The sequence below is a fragment of the Sus scrofa genome, chromosome 5, assembly GCF_054392235.1.
Source record: "Sus scrofa isolate SSC_HxYL_T2T_F1_AM1 chromosome 5, Sscrofa_HxYL_maternal_Yorkshire_Landrace_v2.0, whole genome shotgun sequence".
Lineage (NCBI taxonomy): Eukaryota > Metazoa > Chordata > Mammalia > Artiodactyla > Suidae > Sus > Sus scrofa.
The window spans coordinates 34531738-34552292 of record NC_139387.1 but is presented as its reverse complement, the minus strand read 5'-3'; the positions used below and the strand labels follow the sequence as shown (position 1 = coordinate 34552292).

The 20555-nt window shown below is 40.9% G+C and overlaps 1 protein-coding gene across 7 annotated transcripts in view; it reads right to left on the bottom strand.

Annotated features, from left to right (window-relative positions):
- The window catches only part of IRAK3 (interleukin 1 receptor associated kinase 3), a 121027-nt gene that overhangs the window by 51836 nt on the left and 48636 nt on the right, over window positions 1-20555 (bottom strand). For 6 of the 7 annotated variants that reach the window (XR_014803526.1, XR_014803525.1, XR_014803523.1 and 3 more), the window contains exons 9-11: window positions 1403-1601; window positions 1012-1074; window positions 759-923 (exon numbers count right to left, since the gene is read on the bottom strand). Coding sequence is in view for 2 of the 7 variants with exons in the window: in XM_021091960.2 (XP_020947619.2) it covers window positions 759-923; window positions 1012-1074; window positions 1403-1601 (427 nt within the window). In the remaining 5 variants the exon portion in view is untranslated. Of the gene's footprint in view, window positions 1-758; window positions 924-1011; window positions 1075-1402; window positions 1602-18314; window positions 20371-20555 lie in introns of those variants that run through there. The other variant, XM_084956300.1, reaches the window with a different exon arrangement.

Here is a 20555-nt window from a genome sequence, read left to right as displayed (position 1 = left end):
TAACGCACTGTGACATGGCAGGAATTCCACACACGCTGCACTTTTTTTTTCTTTTTTGGCGGACCATGGCATATGGAGCTCCCAGGGCAAGGGTCAGATCTGAGCCACAGCTGCAACCTACACTGCAACTGCAGCAACACCAGATCCCTAAACCACTGTGCAGGGCTGGGGATCGAACTTGCATCCCAGCGCTCCATGGATGCCACCGATCCCATTTTGCCACAGCAGCAACTCCCACGCTGCATTTTTAATGGACTAGATCTCTTAATGAAAGTTGAATAAGATATTCTCTCCAAAATACTCACTTACATCTGTTCATTAAATTTTTTTTGTGGTTACCCTGGTTCCACCCAAAAATGCTTTCTCCCAGAGTACCAAATAACGTGACTTACTGTTTTTTATTTTATTTTATTTTTTGATTTTTAGAGCTGCATGCTCAGCATATGGAAGTTCCCAATTGGAGCTACAGCTGCCAGCCTACACCACAGACACAGCAACTCGGGGTCTCCAGCCCACTGAGCGAGGCCAGGGATCAAAGCTGCATCCTCAGGGATACTACTCAATTTGTTTCCACTGCACAACAATGGGACCTCCCAAATCATGTGACTTTCCGATCTGGAAAAGCTGTATCTATTGAGAATTCTCTGTTACAGGCTGGGTTTGTCTCACTGACATTCACTCAGATTCAAAATTTATATAATTTAGAGTTCTCACGGTTCCACAGGCTCAGTTTCTAATAAAACCATGTGTATACGCACTTCATCCATTGATGGTCTTAATTTTGCCCGTGTTGCCGCACACTGGCCTGCCAGAGAGAACAGCTTGGCGGAAAAATTCTGAGGACAGGGATGCACTTTCTTATCTAGAAATGAGATACATGAATCGAGGCCTCGCTTCTCCATCAATTCGATAAGGAGATCCCTCTAGGAAAAAAGAAGACAATCATTTAGAACGCAGAATCTATCAGAAAAATGACCAAGAGACAGGTGCAGAGATGAAGACACTTCTTACCAGCTGGATATGCTTTGGCTCATCTAACACCACTTTACAACCTGTCAGAACCTCCATTATTACCTACAAGGAATATACAGAGAGTCAGCTACATAGTATCACTATTAGATAATGGTAACGATTAAATTATTATAAATATTACAATATTATAAATATTGAACATATACACCTAATTGGTTGTGACTATTTAACCTTGGTAACGAACACAGTTCATTCTAATTAATGAATTTATATTTTATTACTTGACTGACTACACAAAATTAATGTACAAGATAATGAGTAGAAGAGGAAATCAATAGGTCTAAAACTTAAAGCCATCAAGTAACTCTTAGAATTTAGAGCATTCTTGGCAATAAACTCTTGTCCTTTATTACCTGGCAGCTGTACTTACAATTCCAAAGCTGTAGACGTCTGTTTTAATGGAGAGTTTGCCCTGTCTGATATACTCTTCTGGCATGTACCACAAATGTTTACTGCTGCTGCTCGCCAGGCTTATGGTAGAGCTCTGATGTTCGAGGTGGGGTCGGAAGTGGGCCATGGCAAAATCAGTTAGTTTGGGTTGAAACTGATCATCCAGAAGTATGTTGGCACTGAAATTGTGATCAAGGACCAACAAGACAAAAACATCATAAAGGCATTTCCGTGAAAAACAGGACTAGCTCATATTCATGTCTGATTAATTCCAAATAAAGCCATACATAATTTTCCATGAACATTTTTATAGGATCTTTTCTAATTTTTCTTAAATTATAAACCCAAGTGTTAAAACTTAAAACAAAAACCTGACTTAGGGAGTTCCCACTGTAGTGCAGCGGAAACAAATCCAACTAGGAACCGTGAGGTTGCAGGTTCAATCCCTGGCCTCATTCAGTGGCTTACAGATCTGGCGTTGCCGTGAGCTGTGGTGTAGGTCATAGATGCGGCTTAGATCCTGCATTGCTATGGCTGTGGTGTAGGTGGCAACTGTAGCTCCAATTGGACCCCTAGCCCGGGAACCCCCCGTATGCCACAGGTGCGGCCCTAAAAAAAAAAAGAAAAAAAAAAAAAAAAGGAACCTGACTTAGTAACTGCAGGCATTTCAAATTTAGAGACACATGCATGGAGTTTGTCAATAGAAGAAACTAAAGGTAAGCAAAGCAGCTTTGTGCTCTTCTTACATGTAATGAGAATATTAACTGAATTTTAATCAGCTAATTGTCTGTTATGTGCACAGGGCTGTGCTGTGGAATCCTCTGCTCAGAGTCACTAACCTACAATAATTCGAGGAATCTTTGGTATCCCCTGCCTTCCTGATAATCCTATTGTTGTTCCATCCCTATGGCTTTTTTGTCTTTGAGTCTATTTTATAAAATATGAATATCTGCAGAGGCGAAGGCAAAGCGCTTGGAGTCAGTTTTGGCTGCCTGGCACATAAAACCTGCAGAGTCACCCAACATCTTCGCTGAGAGTAAGTGGCAGCTTCTTTTATCTTTGAAGGGCGGTCTCAGCAGGGATGGGAAAGGACAAGGTTTTCATAGGGCACACACCTGGGGTGAGTCCCAGCTCTGCCTTTTCTGGCTCTGTAACCATGAGTGGGTTACTTTACTCTGCATACCTCAATGTCAACTTTCCCCACATGTGAAATTAGGAAAACAGGGCTCACATGATGGTATGGGGCATATAAATAGCTTGGCATGTGGTGATGCTCAATAATGGTAGCTGAGATGAAGACTGGCAACTGTAAGAGAGCAGATGGATACTGACAAAAGAGTTGGTTGGACCATGAGAAAGTCATCTATTTTCTCGCTTTACTCAGGGCTATTCAGAGCTTGCTTTTGGTCCCCTGAAACCAAAGCTTCCACGAGTAAGCCTGCCCATCCAAAATGCCACATTAGATGTTTGTAGGACTGCATGCTGCTATTAAAAGTGGTAACAGGTTTAGGTTAAGAACAAGAAATTCTTAGTCCAGAACAAATACCTGACCTTAAGAAAGTTCCAGAAGTTCTTGTCATCCCTGTACAAGCAGGCTCACACAGGCAGACCCTAGTTTTAAGGTCTAAACTACAGGTCTTATTCTAATTTAGAGTTTCAGAGTCCTAGTTTTATACAAAAGACCTGACACTAAGGCATTGAGAATTCTAGTCCAGACTCTGTCTAGGACTAAGCCGACAACAGACAAAATGATGGGACTCCCTAGGGCCATTTAACGACAGAGAATGATGTGCTCGAAACTTGATTTCACTCTCCCTCCTCCACAGGCGGCAAGATAATTGCAAAATCCAAGTGGTAGGGGGCAGTGGTAGGGCAGGGGGGAAGAAGAGAGCCAGAATCTCAGTGTAGCAGAAATTGGAGGGGCAGAAGCTTGTCCAGATAATGAGGGTTAAGTATGAACTTCTCTGCCTACCTCAACTCCTGGCCCACCTGGAAAATTCCTGCATTAAATTCCCTGGGGCTCTGAAATGATCAAGGACCCTCTAGAAGCCCCAGACTTGATCTGAACAAGTGAAATGTACACCTATGGAAGAAGTCTTATGAACTAAGTATCTGTTCTTATCTAGAGCTGGAGAAAAAGCAGGATCTGGCTCTAACGTATTCACCATCCGCAAAGGTTCATGAGAATCAACACTGTTCTTCAAATGAGAAAATGAGAAGAATGGGTGAGGAGTAACGTAGATGGTGCTGAGTGAGACCCAGGCTGGTCTTGGAAGTTGCCAGGTTTGAAGTAGCTGGGAGAACAGACCAGGCAAGGAGAAAAATAAGGACTGTGTTTATTGACACAAGTCTGGAGGGCCAAGGTCCTCGTTGACTTTTTCTCCTTGTTAGTGCAAGGATCACACAACAGGCTGGGGTATAAGCCTGCAGCTGCCGCTCCATCTTGATCCCTAGTCTGGGAATGTCCATATTCCATAGGTGCAGCTGTAACAAGAAAAAAAAATTTAAAAATTAATAAAACCAAGAGCTGGAGAAGTTTACTTGAGGAGGGGGGAGACAGGATTAAGATGGCGGAATAGAAGGACTGGAGCTCAACTTTCCTCCTAAAAACAACAAAATTCACAACTAAAGACTGAGCAATCTCCACCCAAATGGACCAGAAACCTTAAAAAAGATATCCTACTCCAGAAGAAAAAGAGAAGGCCACATCAAGAGGTAGGAGGGGCAATTTCGTGATATAAACAACCCCATAACTCCCGGGTGGGAAGCTCCACGGACTGAAAACTAACTGGTTCACAGAGACCCAGCTACAGGAGTGAGAGTTCTGAGCCCCACATCAAACCTTCACATGCGGTGATCTGGCACTGGGAGAAAGAGCCCCTGGAGCATCTGGCATTGAAGGCCAGTGGGGCTTGTGTGCAGGAGCTCCACAGGACTGGGGGAAACAGAGACCCCATTCTTAAAAGGTGCACACGGACTTTCACGTGCACTGGGTCCCAGGGCACAGCAAAGGCTCCATGGGAATCTGGGTCAAATCTGACTGCAGTTCTTGGAGGACATCGTGGGAAAACAGGGGTGAATGTGGCTTGTTGTGAGGGAGGGACATTGAAGGCAAAGCTCTTGGGAATATTCAGCAGCTGCCTTTCTCTGGAGGTGGCCATTTTGGTAAAATCTGGCCCCATCTGTCAGTCAGTGCTGAGAAGCCCCAGGGCAAACAACAATCTAGGTGGAATCACAGCCCTGCCCCTCAGTGAACAGGCTGCCTAAGGACCCCTCAGGCACACAGCTGCCTCTAATCCCATCCAGAGACTAAGCCCCACCCAGCAGAGGGGTTAGAATCAGCTCCACCTACCAGGGAGCAGGCATAAGCCCCTCCTACTAGGAAGCCTACAGCAAGCCCCCATACTGACTTCAGCCACAAGGGGAGCAGACACCAGAAGTAAGAGAGGCTACAGCTCTATTATCTGTAAAAGGTCAACACACCAAAAACCTATAAAAATGAAAAGACAGAGAACTATAACTCAGATGAGGGAGAAAGGAAAAACCCCAGAAAGCGATGAGATTCTCAGCCTCCAGGAAAAAGACTTTAGACTATTGATGCTGAAGATGATGCAAGACATTGGAAATAAACTGGAGGCAAAGATGGATAACTTACAGGAAGATACAAGAGCAAAGAGATACAAGATATCAAACTTAAACAAGAAGAGATACAAAATACAATAACTGAGCAAAGAGATACAAGATATCAAACTTAAACAAGAAGAGATGCAAAATACAATAACAAATAAAAAACTCACTAGAAGCAGCTAACAGCAGAATACAGGAGGCAGAAAAACGAATAAGCGAGGTGGAGGACAGATTAGAGGAAATTACGGACGCAGAACAGAAAAGAGAAAAAAGATTGAAAACAAATGAAGACAGTCTCAGAGAACTCTGGGACAACATTAAACGCACCAACATCCCTATTACAGGGGTGCCAGAAGGAGGAGAGAGAGAGAAGGGGACAGAAAAAATATTCCAAGAGATAATAGCCAAAAACTTCCCTCGCATGGGAAAGGAACCACTCACTCAAATCCAGGAAGCACCACGAGTACCATATAAAATAAACCCAAGGAGGAATACACCAAGACACATATTAATCAAACTGACCAAAATTAATGAAGAGAAAATCTTGAAAGCAGCTAGGGAAAAGAAACAAGTAACATACAAGGGAACCCCAATAAGGTTATCGGCAGATTTTTTCAGCAGAAACTCTGCAGGCCAGAAGGGAGTGGCATGATGTGCTTAATGTGATGAAAGGAAAAAACCTCCAACCAAGGTTATTTTACCCAGCAAGGCTCTCATCAGATTTGAAGGAGAAATCAAAACCTTCACAGATAAGCAAAAGTTGAGAGAATTCAGCAACACTAAACCAGTCTTACAACAAATACTAAAGGAACTTCTCTAGGCAGAAAAGACAAGATAGCAACAGGAAACAAAAATTCCACAAATGACAAGGCTCACTAGTAAAGGTATATATACACTAAAGATACGAAATCATCCATGCACAATTATACCACCAAAATCAGAAATCATAAGAGGTGGGTACAAATGCAAGACACTGGAGATGAACTTGCAATTAAGAGAACAACTTAAAACAATCTCATATACATATAGACTCTTATATCAAAACTTCAGAATAACTGCAAACCAAAAATCTACAATTGATACACAAACAAGGAATCTCTGGAGAAGAAATATATCTCATAGTAAACAAGTGCATAATCCACCATGAAGGGGGTCATTTGACATCATTCTTGGAGTGCTGAAGTCTTCTTAGATCTGATTCTGATTTCCTCTCCATCAAAGAATTTACGATAATTATAATTAAATAATGCAACTGTACAATTAAATAATACAGTTCTACAACTGTATTATTAATAACCATTTCTCCCCATGGTACAATGTAAGGTCTATAATGTCTTGTTTATCACATCACCTAGAATGGCATAATGCCTATACTGAAGAATCAATAAGATGTAACAAATTGTGAGGACATATTTATATAGTTACACTGTTTTTTAACCAATTTATGCATTTTATATTTTACTTATTTTCAGAGGGTATAATATTTTTGCTATTCTTACCAGTTAAGTTATTCTCTTTATTATGCTATATAAAATATTTAATAGTATATAAGGCTTTCTTCTTTATAAATTTTAGTTGCATAATACAACCATTTTAATATAATGCTAATTTTTAAAGAAAAATTGAAATGTAATAGATAATACTAAATAGTAAGGATGAAAGCCATACAAAATGGGATAAAGTATAGAACAGATTTCCTATCTGTCTCAGTATATTTTCCATTCCACTTCTCCAGAGGGAGTCACTTAATCTCTTTCTTAAGATCCATGATATAATAATCTGTGTGAATGTAATTGTGTTTAAATGTATGTATTTTATTTTATTTTTATTTTTTTTGTCTTTTGTCTTTTTGTCTTTTTTGTTGTTGTTGTTGCTGCTATTTCTTGGGCCGCTCCCGCGGCATATGGAGGTTCCCAGGCTAGGGGTTGAATCGGAGCTGTAGCCACCGGCCTACGCTAGAGCCACAGCAACGCGGGATCCGAGCCGCGTCTGCAACCTACACCACAGCTCACGGCAACACCAGATCGTTAACCCACTGAGCAAGGGCAGGGACCGAACCCGCAACCTCATGGTTCCTAGTCGGATTCGTTAACCACTGCGCCACGACGGGAACTCCTGTATTTTATTCTGTAAAAAAAAAAAGTAAAATTTCAAAAAAATAAAAATAAAAGGAGAGGGGGAGATTATATAACTGTCTAAAGTATTACAGAACATACAACAATAAATAAGCTATCTAATTATGAAAAAAGTTCACTTGAAATTTGAATTCATATGTATAGATGAATACCATGTTTACAGATGTATGAAGAATAGTTAATTATATTCAAATTAGAGACCAATACTTTCAGAACCTGGACAATGGGAAACAAATTTGAGTTTATTATGTGTAAATTCTCATTAAAACTTCTAATAATGTTTACACCATTCCTTTATGTTTCTGTAAATTATTTAAGGTGACTTAAATAAATAAAACAAAAATCAGGTTCTTATGGTCCAGATAAAAAAATAAAAAATAAAAATAAATAAAACCAAGAGCTGGTTCTTTGAGAGGGTAAACGAAATTGACAAACCTCTGGACTCACTAAGAAGAAAGAGAGAATCTAAATAAACAAAAAGAGAAATGAAAAAGGAGAAATCTCAATGGATACTGTGAAAATACAAAAAACCGTAAGAGAATGCTATGAATAATTACATGCCAACAACTTTGACAACCTAGACTGGACAACTTTTAGAAACATACAACCCACCAAAACTGAATCAAGAAGAAATAGATCATTTGAACAGACTGATCACTAAAAATGAAAGTACAGATGTAATTAAAAAACATCAACAACAATCTCCCCAAGTCCCCGCTGTCAGTAGGTTAAGAACCTAACAGTCTACACAAGGATGTAGGTTCCATCCTTAGCCTCGCTCAGTGGGTTAAGGATCTGGCATTGCTACAAGCTGTAGCACAGGTCACAGATGTGGCTCATACCTAGTGCTGCTGTGGCTGTGGCATAGGCCTGTAGCTGCAGCTCCAATTCTACCCCTAACTTGAGACCTTCCATATGCCACAGGTGCAGCCAGAATTGGGAGAACCTCCCCACAAACAAAAGTCTAGGACCAGATGGCTTCACAGGCAAATTCTATCCAACATAAAAAGAACTTATACCCATACTTCTCAAGCTTTTCCAAAAGGTTAAAGAAGAAGGAATATTTCCAAAGTCATTCTATGAAGCCACCATCACCCTAATACCCAAAGCAAAGATAATCCAAAAAAGAAAATTATAGGTCCATATCTTTGATGAACACAGATGCAAAATTCTCAACAAAATTTTAGCCAACTGAATCCAACAACACATAAAAAAGGTTTCACACCGCAACCAAGTGGGATTCATCCCAAGTTCACAAGAATCGTTCAACATATGCAAATAAATGTCATATACCACATTAACAAAAGAGAAGTCCAAAACCACATGGACCTATCAATAGATGCAGACATTGACAGACTGTCCATTCAAGATAAAAAAGTGCATATAGAGGGAATACATCTCAACATCATAAACATCATTTATCACAAACCTACAATATAAAACTCAATGGAGAAAAGCTGAAAGACTCCCCACTAAAACCTGGAACAAGACCAGGATGCCCACTCTCACCACTTTTCTTTTTTTGGTCTGTTGATCTTTTTAGGACCACATCTGCGTCATATGGAGGTTCCCGGCCTAGGGGTCCAATCAGAGCTATTATCTGCCAGCCTACCCCACAGACACAGCAATGTGGGATCCAAGCTGCATCTGCAACCTACACCAGAGCTCATGGCAATGCTGGATCCTTAACCCAATGAGTGAGGCCAAAGATCCAACGCATGTCCTCATGGATGCTAGTTGGGTTTGCTAAACACTGAGACATAACAGGAACTCCTCACCACTTTTATTCAACATATATTGGAAATTCTAGTCACAGCAATCAGACCCCCCCCCCCCAAAAAAAAGGAGTTCGCATCATGGCTCAGTGGTAGTGAACTCAACTAGTATCCATGAGGATGTGGGTTCAATCCCTGGCCTTGCTCAGTGGCTTAAGGATCCAGAGTTGCCATGAACTGTGGTGAAGGTTGCAGACACAGCTTGGATCCAACATTGCTGTGGCTCTGGCACAGGCCACCAGCTACAGTTCCAATTGGACCCTAGCCTGGAAACTTCCATATGCGACGGGGGTGGCCCTAAAAGAGAAAAAGACCAAAAAAAAAAAAAAAAGGGAAAAAGAAAGAAAGAAAAAAAGAAAGTAAAGGTATCCAAACTGGAAGAGGTAAAAGTTCACCTTATGAAGATAACATGATACTATATATATAGAAAACCCTAAGAACTCCAAACTGATCAATAAATTTAGCACATTAGGAGGACACAATATTAACACTCAGAAATAAGTTCCATTTCTCCATACTAACAATGAAATACTAGAAAAGGAATATAAAAAAAAAAAACCTTTAAAAATCACACCCCAGGGAGTTCCCATCGTGGTGCAGTGGAAATGAATCCAACTAGGAAATATGAAGTTGCGGGTTCAATCCCTGGCCTTGCTCAGTGGGTTAAGGATCCAGAGTTGCTGTGAGCTGAGTGTAGGTCGCAGACGCAGCTCAGATCCTTCGTTGCTGTGGCGTAGGCTGGCAGCTGTAGGTCCAATTTGACCCCTAGCCTGGGAACCTCCATGTGCCATGGGTGCAGCCCTAAAAAGCCAAAAAAAAAAAAAAAATCACACCCCCAAATTTAAATACCTAGGAATAAATCTGCCAAGGAGGTTAAAGACTTATGTGTTGAGAAATATAAAACATTAATCAAGGAAATTAAAGAGGTTTCAAAGAAATGGAAAGATATTCCATGCTCTGGGATTGGAAGAATTAATATTATTAAAATGGCCACATTACCCACAGCAATCTACAGATTTAATGTGATCCCTATCAAATTACCCATGATATTTTTTACAAAATTAGAATAACCCAAAAATGTATATGGAACCATAAAAGACTCAGAATTGCCAAAGCAAACCTGAGGGGAAAATAAAACCAAGCAGGAGGCACAACTCTCCCAGACTTTGGACAATATTACAAAGTCACAATAGACAAGACAGTGTGGTACTGGTACAAAAACAGACATACAGACCTTTGGAATAGAACAGATAGCCCAGAAATAAACTATAGTCAATTAATCTTTGACAAAGAAGGCAAGAATATAAAATGGGAAAAAGACAGTCTCTTCAGCAAGTGATGCTAGGAAAATAGGACAGCTGCACGTAAATCAATAAAACTGGAACACATCCTCACACCATGCACAAAAATAAACTCAAAATGGCTTAAAGACTTAAACATAAGACATGATACCATAAAACTCCTAGAAGAGAAGATAGGCAAAACATTCTCTGATATCAACCATACAAATGTTTTCTTAGGTCAGTCTCCCAAGGCAACAGAAATAAAAACAAAAATAAACAAACAGGACCAAATCAAACACACAAGCTTTTACAGAGCACAGTAAACCATAAAAAAACAAAGTACAATCTATGGAATGGGAGAAACAGTTGCAAATGATGTAAGTGACAAGGATTTAATCTTCAAAATATACAACTTACACAACTCAACAACAAAAAACAAACAACCCAACTGAAATGGACAAAGACATAGACAGATACTTCTTCAAAGAAGACAGATACTCAGTAGGCACATGAAAAAATGCTTGATATCACTAATTATTAGAGAAATACCAATCAAAACTACAACGAGGTGCCACCTCACAACAGTCAAAATGGCCAGCATTAGTGAGTCTACAAAAACCAATGCTAGAGAGGGTGTGGAGAAAAAGGAGCCCTCCTACACTATTGGTGGGAATGTAAACTGGTACAACCACTATGGAAAATAGTATGGAGGTTCCTCGGGAAAACTAAAAATGGAACTACCATATGATCCGGCAATCCCACTCTTGGGCATATATCTGGACAAAACTGTAATTCCAGAAGACATGTGCACCTGTATGTTCAGAACAGCACTATTCGAAACAGCCAAGACATGGAAGCAACCTAAGTGTCCATCAACAGATGAATGAATTAAGAAGATGTGGTACATATATACAATGGAATACTACTCAGCCATAAAAAAGAACGAAATAATGCCATTTTCCACAACACAGATGCAACTAGAGATTCTCATACTAAGTGAAGTACATCAGATAGAGAAAGACAAATACCATATGATATCACTTATATGTGGAATCTAAAATATGGCACAAATGAACCTAACAAAAAAACAGAAACAGACTCAGATACAGGGAACAGACTTGTGGTTGCCAAGGGGGAGAGGGGAGGGAGTAGGATGGACTGTGAGTTTGAGGTTCGTAGATGCAAACTATTATATTTAGAATGGATGGGCAATGAGGTCCTCCTGTATAGCACAGGGAACTATATCCAGTCTCTTGGGACAGACCATGATGGAAGTTAATATAAGAAAGGGTATGTATATACATGTATGACTAGGTTGCTTTGCTGTACAGCAGAATTTGGCACAACACTGTAAATCAACTATAGTTTTAAAAATATTAAAAAACATTTTTTCTTTGGTCTTTTTAGGGCCACACCTGCAACATATGGAAATTTCTAGGCTAGGGGTGGAATTGGAGCTACAGCTGCTGGCCTATACCACAGCTATAGCAAAACCAGATCCAAGCTGTGTCTGCAACCTACACCACAGCTCACGGCAATGCCTGATCCCTGACCCACTGAGAGAGACCAGGATTGAACCTGCATCCTCATGGATGCTAGTCAGATTTGTTTCCACTGAGCCATGATGGGAACTCCTTAAAATTTTTTTAAAAAAAGCAACAATACTTACAATCCAATTCATTTATTTGGCCCTCAGAAAAACTGGAAAGTTTTCAGCTACTGGGGATTCATGCTTAAGTAAGCGTTAGGCCGTGGTTAGCTGAATAACCACAGGGTGTTACACAATAAAACCCACAGAGAACTTTGGGTCAGTGAGAGGCCATTAATAAGAATGTGAAATTGTTCCAGGGTATTGCATTTTCACTTTGAATAATGATATCTGGTGAAAAGACAATTGTTTACTAGCAGACTTTAGTGCATAACATAAATTTTGAGTCCAGTGATTTACTCTGTACTAAATAAAGGTTAATAGTAGCTGAGGAAGAAGGATGTCCTGTTTTAGGCCCTTCAACAATCAATTCTACCCAAATTCTTTCCCCTTCTTCAATCTTATACAGAATGTTCAAAGAGTGCCTTCAGCTACCTCACAGGTCATCTGAATAATTTATCCTAAGTGGGTTAAAACAGACTAACAACAACAACAAAAAGACAACATAAAATAACTAAAATCGTGTAACAGTATAATGCAACAAAAGGGCAGCCAAAGAGATGAGAAACATCCAGTGTTCCAACAACCTATTTCTTCTCTTCTTTCTCACAAGGCTATTTACTGTAGCAGAGAAACCATAACCTTTCTAATTAATTCTTCCAGCAGAAAGACTAGTAGTGGTACATTAAGTGATGGGGAAACACCAAAGTGGTGAATTTACATTCTGGGGATGTCACTTCATCTCTCTACTGCTAGATGTCTCCAGGACAATTCTTCAGGGGACCTAAACCCCCAAATGATATGAGAATTGCTTCCTTTGGTCATATGGGTCTCTTAATGTAGTTAAATAGTTAAAGTCAAAGCCCTGGGGTCTTAAATATAATGCAACAAGATACACCTAGATTGTAACACAGGATCTGAATTTAAGTGCAAATGTGTTTGACATGTAAGTACGTAACTGGTTTTTAAAGTAAATCTTTATATTTGAATTTTAGGGAGAGTTAGTGGTACTCAGGCTCAGTCCCTGAGTGCCTAGCAATGCTCAGGAAAAGTCCACACTTCACTTAACTGGCCTCGGAGACAAAGAGCACCCAACTGGGCTCTCCATGACAGACACTGCTGTTGGAGCACTAAGACACCCTTTACCAGATATCTTGCTTCCCCTCACCAGAGGAGGCAAGAATTTCTCTGGGAACCTGCAGGTAACTGAAGAAAGGCATACCCATTCTCCCCCATTTCAGCATGCAGTGTATCCAGCCTAAAATGGGACGAAGCTGAAACCCTTTATTCACCTCTTGGGTTACAGAGCTTTCTCCTTTCCCATTGGACCTAGGCAGAACTTAGAGACAGCATTATAGTTTGTTTTTGCTTTCCTGGTACCTTATGATCTTAAGCTTTCTGAGTAAAGGCCCAGTCGACAAGGGGTATTCCTCATTCAAATGTGGAATTTCATCTCTGGCCAAACTAGCATAATTTCCCTAAGCATAGTTTCCTTGCAGGTAAAAAAGATCTGATAATGTGGAATTCCTGTTGTGGCTCAGCAGGTTAAGAACTGGATGCAGCGTCCATGAGGATGCAGGTTCAATCCCCAGTCCTGCTTAGTGGGTTAAGGATCCAGCATGGCCACAAGTTGTGGTGCAGGTGGCAGATGCAGCTCAGATCTGGTGTTGGTTGTTATGGCCGTGGCGCAGGCTGGCAGCTGAAGCTCTGATTTGACCTCCAGCCCCAGGAACTTCCACAGCCAAAGTTGCAATCATAAAAAGAAAAAGGTAAAAAGATTTGATAATGCTTACTTCACAGGGGTGGTACAGGAGTAAATGAGAAAACATAAGCAGAGTACCTTACACACAAGGAGAGCCTCGAAATATGCTTTGACGGCTGTAGGCCCCCTGTCCATCCGACACCACCTTACCTTAAAACCCCAGAGAAGGTGACTGAATGTTTCTAGAAGTTCAAGGACACCAATCTGATGTAACAAAGGTACAGGGGGTTGCAGGATAAGCCTGGAGATCTGAGGACCCTTGGGATAACGGCTGTGCTTCAAAACAGATCCAGAGAAGTTCTGGAAGAACCTGACTAAACCAATATTTTCAGATATTTTAAGGCTGTGGAGAAAAAAACATACACCTTGTTTGGTATGTATGTGTGCATGCATGTATGCATCCTTGTATATAAATAAATGAATATTGGAGCTTAGAGACAGTAGTGGTAAATAAAATTAACAGGAGAGATTTAAATTTACGTAGTATTTGTTTTGGTATCCCTGAGGAAAAAAAATGAACATATTTGGATATTTTAGAAGGCAGGCATTGAGGGAAAATAGGAAAATCTGAGGAAAAAGAATTGCTGTATCTAAAATGTTTCTGAGGAGTTCTCTGGTGGCCTAGTGGTTAAAGATTCAGTATTGCCACTTGACATCACTGTGGCTCAAGCTCCATTCCTGATCCGGGAACTTTGCTGCAAGTGCAGCAAAGAAAGCAAAAAAAAAAAAAAGGCTTCTTAGAAACAAAAGTAGTTTTTTGATGGAGAGGAGAGACAGAGAGGGAGGAAACTGGTTAATTCAACCATCAGTCAAACAAACATTTGCATTTCCTGCAGCCTTTCTGTCCCTGCTAAACACTGAGCTGGAGCCCAGTGGCCTTGTCACATACACTTGGACTGGGGGTAAGGAGGAGCTTAGGCTATGGGCTAGGGTGGCACAGTCACAGGAAGGAACCCAACTGTGGCTCCTGACCCTCCTTCCCAACCACTCAGTCTTTCTAGTCCCTCACAAAGGAAATTCTCCATGCACTTACTATCACCATAGGCTCTGATCAATTTCCATTTTTAAAAAAAGTCTTTTTTTTTTTTTTTTTTTTTTTTTGTCTTTTTAGGGCTGCATATGGAAGTTCCCAGGCTACGGCTCAAATTGGAGCTCTAGGGGCCAGCCTATGCCATAGCCATGCAGGATCCGATCCTCATCTGTGACCTACACCAGAGCTCACCGCAACACCAGATCTTTAACCCACTGAGTGGGGCCAGGGATCGAACCCGCATCCTCATAGATAACTAGTCGGGTTTGTTAACTGCTGAACCATGACAGGAACTTCTAAAAAATTCATTCTGTAAGCAAATGGCTTCTTCCTTTCTTTCCTAGACCACTTCCCTTGTATGAAAGACTGTTTCACTTGGCAGGAGACAAACAGCCATACTGCAAGAGAGCATGATATAGGAAATGTTAGAAATGTTCCCCAAGATTATCTCCTCGCTTTGGCAACATGAACAAGAATGAAGGTCTGGGATGAAAAATGCTGGGAATAAAATGCATTTCAATTTAAAATCGTTCATAAATGTGAAAACAATTAAGCTCGCCGAGGGATACGATGGAAATAACATGAAGGTTTACTGCTTTCAGATGCTTTTATGGGATTCTGTAATTTAAAAACATCTTCCTTCCCGCAATAAAAATATGAGGGTCTTTGCCAAGAACAGAAACTTCAACTCTTCAAGATTCTTCTCTTTAAGTCCTTTTCCTGCTCAAATTCCACCATCTGGAAATGAATTTTGTTTTTATAACATTCTCTTTGAAGAGTTCAAATTACTAAGACATTTCTGGGTAAACTCAACCAAAAGACTTCTTGAAAATACCTTTGAAATGTGTGCTTGGCTTCCTTCTTGGGTGTCCTGCAGCTGTGTCCTTGACAGTGTCTTCCTTAGAAGACCATTTACTCTCTTCTTGAAAAAGGCGAAGATTCTGAATGCGGCCCAGCAGGCCTAACCTCCCCCGCAAAGCTGGCCGCCTGCTGCCCTTTTCACTAGGCCTCCAACATCAACACTTCCAAATTTGCACGTACTAATTATGTTCTTCTCTCCTGCCCCATTTCCCTGTCTCTGCTGAAGCCAACATGCTCCCAGGAGTCCTGGCTAGGAAGGCTTTAATTACCTAGAAAGAGCATGACTGCTGGACCACACAAGCATGGAACCCCACCCCCTCGCCTCCATCTACAGACAGGTGACTGCGGCAAGTTACCAACCTCTGTAAGCCTCAGCTTTCTCCTCTGTCAAACCAATGGTAAGGGCAATGATGCATAAACTCGGGGTGCTGGGAGAAATCGTTAAGTTCCTCAGAGGGCTGCTATGTCAAGTCTGAAGTGCCCTGGCTTTCACCGAGCTCCCAAATACGTCTGCAGCCTAGCAGCTAGCCTGACTATGTTAACACTTACCAACGCGGTCATGATAGTGTGTGCTTATTGCTGTTTGGGGCTTTTCTTTATGCTGTTCCCCTTACCTGCAAAGCACTCCCTTCCCACTTATTTTTATCCAAATCTTCCATGCATCTTTATTTACTTCCTCTATAAAGTGTTCCCTCCCCTGATCTGAATTTCAGTGGTCCTCCTTTCTCCAGCCTGTACTATACCACACGGCACTTCCTCAGAGACCAGGTTATGTTGTCTAGGTAAGGGTAAGGCTGAACCCGTGGAAGATACTAAGTAAACACCTGATGATATAATCAGTTTGTAAATGAAGAGAATATGTAACTGGAAGTAGCCTTAGACCACTAAGCTTATGGCAAATATGTGGCCCAAGTGTTGCCAAAAACCCGTCCCATATTCTTGGCAGACATCACTAGTTGAGTTCAGAACGTACCCACCCCAGACTCCCTTTTACCAATGCCCAGGGGAAGTCATTACCAACCAAGCAAAGCCGGAATGTGAGACGAACTGATTTGTCAATGCTGCTACAGTATAACTGCTTTTTTTTCAGATGAGGTAAATGAGGCCCAGCTGGCTGAAATGGCCTGTTCTATGCAAAATAGCTTACACCAAAGCCTAGCCCTCCTCTTTCCCTGTTCAGTGCTCTTTTGATTTACTCTGATTAACTGGAAGAAACTATGAAATCTTTTTATTCAGCTACTCATACAAGATTAAGAAACTGTTGATTACAAGGGAAAAATGAAGTGAACTTTATCTCTTCTTCTCCTTAGCTAGATATACATAATTCTAGGGCCAAAATTACAGCTAATGGGTAGTCACAGGAAGACAGACTTTAGCTAAATATAAAGGAAATTCTACTACAGCTCAGGACAGATGAATTTACTATATGAACATCAATTAGTAAATTAAATTTAAAAATTAATATTCTATTAACAGATTAATATTAATAAATGTGGAAGAATTTAAGCTCAATATAGAGGAAGTTCTAATAATCAGAATAGTTAGCACCCAAAGAGAGCTCTAATGATGCGCTGTGCCAGGGTCCAAGGACAGGTGGGATGAGACACCAGAGTCTCCACTAGGTAGGAGGAGCCACACTCATCACCAAACTGTGGGCTGCGCTTTACAGAGAGGATCTCATTTCATGCTTACAACCCTGGAAAGAAGTGCAGTGGCTCTAGTTCCAGCAGCTCCTTATTGGGCCAGTTCCAGATAAGGAGACTACCCAAGATCAGACTGCTGGAATATAGTAAAGCTGGCATTTGTCCTGAGATCTGAGACCCCCAACCCCCAAAGGCCACACCCTTAACCAGTGACAAGAGATGGGGGCAGCAATGAGAGCAACTGGGGTGGTGGCTGGAAAAGGGGGAGAATGGAGAAAAGACTGGGGAGGGGGTATTTCTGGAAAACAGGTATGTCAATGTCAGGACTTTGCCTAACCTGCTCCAGGGGGAGCAGGTACCTTAAGGTGCCTCTGGAAACAGGTGAGTTCAACCTCACGCCAAAGCTGATCAGGGAAACACTTGGCCAAGATTTAAATGTGGGGTCACACCATTCTGCCACAAGCCCTAGATTTGGGAGTATAGTGCCCAGCACAACAGGCAGGTGCAACAGCATAGAAGTTGAGAACACGAAGAGGTCCAAACTGAGATTATCCTGGTTGGCTCTGATGTCCAAGTGAGAAAACTATGGCCTGAGAGTGTGAGGCAGGACCTGGGCTTGAACCCAGCCTTCCTGCATTCTTTCCATGGCATTCCCAGTGATTCCATTTCACTTTGCTCAGACTTTGGGCACCAAGCTGCTGAAGAATGACCTTACAATCTTCATTTCTTAAACCACTTAAAACACACAAAGGAGTGAGATCACCAAGCTTCGCAGCAGATAGAACTAATCACAGAATGACTGAAACTTTGAGCTCTCACTCAGTAACTAGAGGCTCCTTGGAATTTCTGATTCCCTGGTTTGAGATAGAAAGGTCTGATGCTGTCTTCTCTGATATATTTTATTTTTATTATAAGAGTAGACATAATCCTTAAATAAGAATTTAACATCAAGTAGAAGTAAAAAACAAGCCATTAAATGAAAAGCCATAGTCTCTCCATCTAATTAGAGTCTTATTTATATTTCGGTATGTTTCACTTTTAATCTTTTTTCTTAAATTCATGAACTTCTACAAAGTTATTTGTAGAATAACTAATAATAAAAGTGTACTATTTATTTCAATTTGACTATTTTTCACTTACTGTCACTTTATGTATATTATTCCACATTATTTCACACTATTAAAAACCTTGCTTAAAATAATGCCAATTATGTATTAATATATGTATGATATTGATTAACAATATCAAATGATGTATGATAAACTCTTCTGTGATTCATCAGTCTGAGGTCCAAATGCAGAAGAGAAAATAAAAGTAACAATAATTTCCATTTCTCACTTCAACAAAAAGAGCCATGACTTACCCACAGAAAAGGTCACCATTTAACACATTTTAGATGTCCTTTTTTAACTCATTATTGGGGCTATGTAATAAAATGACATCTCTCCTAGAGACTGCCTTTCCTTGCATGAATTAGAAAATACTACAAAGGCTGGAGAATAGGGATTTCAGACCTTCCTGAAAGCACTAGGCTATACACAGAGGGACCAGGAATCAGAGAGGCTCAAGTTTACCGTGAAGTAAAGGATTCATTTAAAAGAGATTCAGGAGGGTATTCTAGGTCAGCCAATTCTTGTTTGACCAAGACTGCTGAGGACTGAATGTCATTACCATCTGACAGATGTGTAATGCCCTGAATGAAATGAGTTGGTCTCATTCCAGTTTCTAGAGAACAGGTGTGCACATGACCAAAGGAAAGGGGGAAAGTCTACTGTTTTAGTTGGCACTAATTAACATCTCTGCTGGCAGGCTCCACAGAGAGGCTGGGAGTTCAGTTCAGTGGCGGTGGAGGGGGCTAATGTGCTCTGGAACAGACAGGGACACCCTGATGAGCCACTGTGAAACCACGACTGCCAAATCAACACCCACAGCCCCAGTATTCCACACCACACCACACACCTGGTTATGTTTGTGTCCTCAAATGCTTTGGAAAACCCAGAAAAGCAACAATCAGCAAAAACATAAAATACGTTGCTAGCTGCATTTCCCATTCAAACCCTGCATCTTCCATGAAATTCTCCCTTTCTCTGATTCAACCTCTGTGGGTATTCTGTGTCTATATTAACCTGTGGGGCCTTCTAACAATGTTGTTTAAGTAATTACATAGCTCAGCACAGCCAGACAAGTACCTAGGTTGCTGGCCTGGGAGAAATAGCCTTTTAACTTGTGCAACCACCTAGAAGACTCCAGAACTTTTCCGTTTCCACTTGTACCCAAGAGAAAAGAGTCTTCGGAGTCCCTCACAAGAGCCTAGCTTATTAAACCCAGATCCTCAGCCAGGTAAGTGTTCAAGGCTCCATCCAATCCCCTACCCAACGTTTGCTTTACTTTTTTCTCCAGTCTTATCTTTCCTTATTCTCCATCCTCATCCTTTCCTCTGCAATCAACCAACCCATCTTGCTTCCATTAAACACCTGGCAATTCTTTATTTGTTCCCATGAACAAATTACTGCCTCTGCCAGGACTATGCTCCTCCCTGCTTTCAACCAATCCATCTCTTCAAAGACTTGGATTAGAACTACCTAATTAGAAGGAGTCGTCTCAGACCAACTACACATTGAGCTAAACGGTCAGTAGTGCACTATGTATTTTCTGTGTTATCTGTCTGACCACCAGGTTGAATCTTCAAGGTCAAGACCATGATCATCAATGTCTTCCTCTATCATGGCCTAAGACAATGCTCTGCACACAAGAGACATTCCACACATATCTGTAAACTAAAATGAATGTAATTTTCAAGATGTTCAATAAACATGCTGACATAGAAGTAATTTTTATTAACATAGAGCTTAGTTTCTGGGTCTACTTTCATACACAGTAAATGAATGATGGAGTGAGCCGATGACAGATGCTATGGACTGAATGTTTGTGTCCTCCCCAAACCCATACGTTGAAATCCTAACCACTAATGATGGTATTAGGAAGTGGAACCTTTGGGAGGTGATTAGGCCACAAGGGCTTCCTGTAATGAATGGCATCAGTGCCCTTACTTAAAAAAATATTCCAGAGAGACTCCTCACACCTTCCACCAGAAAAAAGGCAGCCATCTGTGAACCAGAAAGTGAGCTCTCACTGGACACAGAATTGGCCAGTGCCAGGATCTTGAACTTTCCAGCCTCCAGAACTATGAGAAAAAAAAAAAAAGGGTGTTGTTTATAAGCCACTCAATTTATAGAATTTGTTATAGCAGCCCAAATGGACTACCACAATAAATAAAAGTGATCAGTAAAAGGGCTGATTGGCCATCACATCTCTTAGCCTCTGCTCCTCCTATTACTCCTTGACCATTCTAACAGGGGCTACCATTCA